Raw genomic sequence first — 6,000 nt, forward strand, 5'->3', positions numbered from 1 at the left:
CACTTCACTACCCTGGTAATTTTCACAGTTCAGCTCAGCTGTGATTACTTTGGCAATAAACTTTATCCATAATTATCACAACCAAATGATCTATATATTGTTTTGTTTTCAGGACAAATAAGGCTTTTTGTGGCTGATATTTGTTATTAGTAATTACCTTATTTTCTATGCATTTTATAAGGAAAATCAGGAAAAAAGTGAAAAAACTATTTATCCGCTATCATTCAAATGTAAACAGTTTTATTGTACATTAAACCCACACATTTTATTTGTCTATCCCTCCTGTTTATTTAAACAGTTCATGTGTTTTGATTAACCCATTTAATTAACCCTTTGCTAGACAGCACACACGAGCTTTACTTATCTTGGGGGACTGAGGATCTGGGCCCGTATGTAAGTGATTTTATGGCTGTATTTGTTCTATATTGCGTAAATAAAGCAGTCTAAAGTTGTCAGTCTACTAGTTTGGTTCAGCTTTATTTTCATGGTACGTCTGTATACTGCCACTGATATCGTGTGGAGGAGTACTACAGTGGCTTGCAAAAGTATTCAGCCCGCTTGAAGTTTTCCACAGTTTGTCATATTACTGCCACAAACATGAATCAATTTTATTGGAATTCAACGTGGAAGGCCAATACAAAGTGGTACACGTGAGAAGTGGAACGAAAATCATACATGATTCCAAACATTTTTTACAAATCATTTACTGCAAAGGTCAGGGATAAAGTTATTGAGAAATTTAAAGCAGGCTTAGGCTACAAAAAGATTTCCAAAGCCTTGAACATCCCACGGAGCACTGTTCAAGCGATCATTCAGAAATGGAAGGAATATGGCACAACTGTAAACCTACCAAGACAAGGCCGTCCACCTAAACTCACAGGCCGAACAAGATGAGCGCTGATCAGAAATGCAGTCAAGAGGCCCATGGCGACTCTGGATGACCTGCAGAGATCTACAGCTCAGGTGGTGGAATCTGTCTATAGGACAACTATTAGTCGTGCACTGCACAAAGTTGGCCTTTATGGAAGAGTGGCAAGAAGAAAGCAATTCTGAACAGAAAAGCATAAGAAATCCCGTTTGCAGTTTGTCAAAAGCCATGTGGGGGACACAGCAAACATGTGGAAGAAGGTGCTCTGATCAGATTAGACCAAAATGGAACTTTTTGGCCAAAATGCAAAACGCGATGTGTGGCGGTAAACTAGCACTGCACATCACTCAGAACACACCATCCCCACTGTCAAATATGGTGGTGGCAGTATCATGCTCTGGGGGTGCTTCTCTTCAACAGGGACAGGGAAGCTGGTCAGAGTTTATGGGAAGATGGATGGAGCCAAATACAGGGCAATCTTGGAAGAAAACCTCTTGGAGACTGCAAAAGACTTGAGACTGGGGCGGAGGTTCACCTTTCAGCAGGACAACGACCCTAAACATAAAGCCAGGGCAGCAATGGAATGGTTTAAAACAAAACATATCCATGTGTTAGAATGGCCCAGTCAAAGTCCAGATCTAAATCCAATTGAGAATCTGTCGCAAGATCTGAAAACTGCTGTTCACAAACGCTGTCCATCTAATCTGACTGAGCTGGGGCTGTTTTGCAAATAAGAATGGGCAAGGATTTCAGTCTCTAGATGTGCAAAGCTGGTAGAGACATACCCTAAAAGACTGGCAGCTGTAATTGCAGCAGAAGGTGGTTCTACAAAGTATTGACTAAGGGGACTGAATAATTACGCACATCCCACTTTGCAGTTATTGATTTGTAAAAAATGTTTGGAATCATGTATGATTTTCGTTCCACTTCTCACGTGTACACCACTTTGTAATGGTCTTTCACGTGGAATTCCAATAACATTGATTCATGTTTGTGGCAGTAACGTGACAAAATGTGAAAAACTTCAAGGGGCTGAATACTTTTGCAAGCCACTGTACCTATGCCCAACTTTGGAAGATCCATGAGACTATCTGTAATTGCAAATTACAATGCAAAATTACGGTTATAACAGATAGAGAGTGGACAGCAGGCTGGCACTACAGTATCTCACAGCTGAGCTGGTGCGGCTAGTTGTATCATCAGTACACCTCTCTTCTTGGCCTGTATGAAGCGTGCTCTGGTGCACAATGTAGTATAATTTGACATAGAGAGTTGAAGAGCAGAGAGACCGGCTCTACTTCTTAGGTCTGTTTATTCAATTGCTTAAACATTAAAAACGACTTGCAGTCATATACATTCACTGAATGAGTCAAAGGAACATACCCTTGGTTAGGAGGTGGCGTGGTTGAGTGGTTGGTGCATGGTGGGTGCACCACCGCAGCCTCCGTGGAAGCGCATACAAGCGCGAAACGGCTTTAAGGCGTACAGCACCCGAGCACCCACCGTGCACCAACCACTCAATCACGCCACCTCCTTACCAAGGGTATGTTCCTTTGACTCATTCAGTGAATGTATATGACTGCAAGTCATTTTTAATGTTTAAGCAATTGAATAAACAGACCTAAGAAGTAGTGCCGGTCTCTCTGCTCTTCATCTCTCTATGTACAATTACGGTTATGTAAAATTCATGCTCATCACTATTAACTAATAATGCTTGTATGTTATTTTAGGCCATGTTGTAATAATCTGTTTGCTATTGCCTGTTATAATGTTTTTTATGATTGTAACATGTTTGACAATTTTCTCAGGATGCCTTGCTGCCAGTAACGGGCAATAAGAGGTTCTGGATTGGGCTGAGGAAGTTTGATAAAGTTTGGAAATGGGTGAATGAGATGCCCCCGGGCTTCACGTAAGTTTGGCTGAACTATGATGTCTATGCTAGCATTGTATACCATCCATTGTCTTATAGCGGTAAGCTTTCAACACGTTCCGTTGCAAGGTTTTGGCATAAGGTAAAAACGTTTACGACTTTCCTGTAACTTTTTGGCCCACTTAGCTTTTTTTCTGAATGCATTTATGAGCGCTGTATTTTATACCTGTAATGCACATTACATTTCTTTGACAATGTAATAATATTTGCAATAAAAATGGGAAAGTTCATGGTGCAGCAGATGATTGGTGCCAATGTTTTCCCTGCAGACTTCCAGTTGCCACTCATCTCCTCCCTCTTTCACCCTCAGCCTGAATCCAGCCTCCTAAAATTATGAGAATCAGTGGTGTTACTACGATTAATGCAATCAGCTACAACTACTGGTGTTTGGGCGCTGGGGTTTTGAGGTTAAGTTAGGCATGTATGGGGTTTAGAGTTAGGCACCTGCAGGTGGGGGTTAGAGAGAGTTAGGCACTTATAGCTGAGAGTTTAAGTGAGAATGGGTGTCAGGTACTGAATAGTAAAATGTTGGTAATTCAAATTACCGATGGGGGGGGGGGGGGGGGGTGCAAGAAACTTTGATGGGGGCCCCAATGTTCACACCTTTTCCTTTGTCATCCCTTGGGGCCCTTCACGGCCTGGGGGCCCATCTCACAAGGGTCATAAAACAAGTGTGGCCATTATGAACTTTACACCCATAACAAGTGTGACCACAAATACACCTGATCTGAAGTACAGTCCTCTGTATCGGAGGAAGGGAAGGTTAGTAGTTGGGGCCCCCACAGCTCTGGACCCCCCTGCGGTCACAGGTCCTGCTGCCCTCTAGTTGGCAGTTGAGCGTCGGATGGTGCCGGTACTACTTAAATATCGGTAATTTGAATTACCAACATCTGACTATTCAGTACCTGACACCCATTCTCACTTAAACTCTCAGCTATAGGTGCCTAACTCTAACCCCCACCTGCAGGTGCCTAACTCTAAACCCCATAATAAGTGCCTAACTTAACCTCAAAACCCCAGCGCCCAAACACCAGTTGTTGTAGCTGATTGTCTGCAACCATTAATTACTATGCATTAGCCAATTGGCTACTAGCCGTATCAGGTGCTCAAATACCCACTTGGGTGTAGGGTTGCCACCCAGCTGGTATTTGACCGGCATGAATGGTATTTTCATTACAAATCCGGTGTCGATCTATTTAGTAAATATGCCCAAATGTAGTCGTTTTCACTCAGTTGTAAGTATACATTTAATGACCGAGTTTAGGGGTCGAACCGAAATCTGGGGGCACCAAAGTCAGGTTCGACCCAAGGCACTGTGAACTCTAAGGCCAGCCCTGAGAGGATACAAAGGTTTTGACCACACCAAGGCCCCGGGACTTAAAGGTCCCATCAGGGCCCTTGCTTCAAACACTGTATTAGCTTTTCATTGTTACTATGATAGTAGTGATCACATCTATATGTGGTTTGAATATTGGTAATATAAACTGCCCCCCACTAATTCTGTAACAGGTGGAGGAGCCCGGGGAAAAGGGAGGGAGGGGGGGGGGGGGGGCGACGACATACACTTGGGTGAAAACTGACTCGCTGGGTTCGTAGTTCATTGGGAAATTGAACGCCTTTACTGCGCCAGTCAGCTCTTCTGCTCATGAGCAGAAGGGCCGCGCATGCATATAAGAGCCGACTGGCGCGACTAAGCCAGACTATCAGGTCTAATTGCGCCAGAATGGAGGCACTTGGGAGGACAGCGAGGGACGCGGCGGTGCTGATGGGGCTGGAGGAAGCCCTGGGTATGTATAAAATCTTTTTATTTGGCCATCTCAGGTTTACTTTAAAATTGAGAGTCTTCGTGGGCAAATAAGTAAGGATTTGGAATATAAAAAAGGTGCCTTGCAGTACTTGGAAATAAGGTCTCATTTAGCAAAAAAAACCAACAACATGTAGGACTGCCAATGGTTTTTAGTTGCACTGCATCCCACACTTCACTTGATTTTTACTAATGACATATTTACAAAGGGAAGCCCTCTTTTTTTTTTTTTTTTTAAATAAAAACTTTAAGTTCTGCATGGTTGGTGTGTTAGTTGGAACAATTACCATAGCATGTTGTCTTGATTCGGCAGGAACTGGAATCCTAACGAGCCCAACAACTACGGGAGCCAAGAACACTGTACAGAGATGATAACAGGAGGATGGAATGATCTGGACTGCAGCAACACAATAGACTATATTTGTCAAAAACCACCCCTCTGCTTATGATACTAGAGCAACTTATTTGGCTGCTGTATGGCTTCTCTCTCTGACTGTATCCTGCCTGTCAGCACACAGATGCTCATCTGTTACTTCAGGGAATGATGTATTAATCTGCCAGATATACATGTACATTGTTGGTCCATTCTTTATTATGCTCCTCCACATACTGCTAGTTGCTGGGCTATAATGCTGATAATCTGGATAGTTATTATAATTCCCAACACAACAAAAAAGGTGGCATAATTTGCATAGCTCCCAATTGTCCCTGTTTTGGAAGGACAGTCCCTCTTTGGGAACCCTGTCCCTCTGTCCCTCTTTCTTCCTTATGTGTCCCTTTTTCAGGACTTATGTACAGATCTGTGTAAATATATGTATTTTTCTACTGAAATATGTGTTTAATTGACTCTAAACTTAAATTCCATCCTTTAAATTGATATATTTCTTATTTTCAAATGTTAATATGAAGTAATACGAACCAGGATAGAAAGGACCAGTGTGATTTGAATTATAAATCAACATATTTTTCTTGAAATCTTTATGGTATGCGTGACTAGGAGTGTGTCAGAGGGATGGCCAGGGGTGTGTCAGGGGCGTGGCTAGGGGATATGGCAGCGGCATCAAGGCCGGATTTGGACTCTTTACCGCCCAAGGCCACTGTCACAAGCCGCCCCCCTTTTGTATAGGTAGCGAGCTGACCCCTCCCCTTCTCTCCAGTATAGGTAGCCAGATTACTCCCTTAATCCCTCCTTTTTCCATCCCCTTCAGTATAGGTAGCCAGCTCGACTCCACACTGCAACAGCCGTCAGTGTCATTCACATCTCCGTTCATTTCCAGCACAGAAGCTTCCTCTTCCTTTCTGTCTCCAATTCTGCCCAATTTACATTTCCAATCTTGCCCAAGTCCATAGCCATTGGCCACAATGCAAATGTGCACAGAGAGCAAGGTGGCCGCGCTG

The 6,000-nt window shown here is 43.2% G+C and overlaps 1 protein-coding gene across 1 annotated transcript in view; it reads left to right on the forward strand.

The window, feature by feature from the left end:
* LOC137561039 (CD209 antigen-like protein D) overlaps positions 1 to 5,433 on the forward strand; it is a 47,742-nt gene extending 42,309 nt beyond the window's left edge. The window contains exons 11-12 of the mRNA XM_068272260.1: positions 2,677 to 2,777; positions 4,916 to 5,433. Of these exons, the coding sequence (XP_068128361.1) occupies positions 2,677 to 2,777; positions 4,916 to 5,051 (237 nt within the window). The 3' untranslated portion in view covers positions 5,052 to 5,433. The remainder of the gene's footprint in view (positions 1 to 2,676; positions 2,778 to 4,915) is intronic.
* The last annotated feature ends 567 nt before the right edge of the window (positions 5,434 to 6,000 follow it).

This window comes from Hyperolius riggenbachi, chromosome 3 (genome assembly GCF_040937935.1).
Source record: "Hyperolius riggenbachi isolate aHypRig1 chromosome 3, aHypRig1.pri, whole genome shotgun sequence".
Lineage (NCBI taxonomy): Eukaryota > Metazoa > Chordata > Amphibia > Anura > Hyperoliidae > Hyperolius > Hyperolius riggenbachi.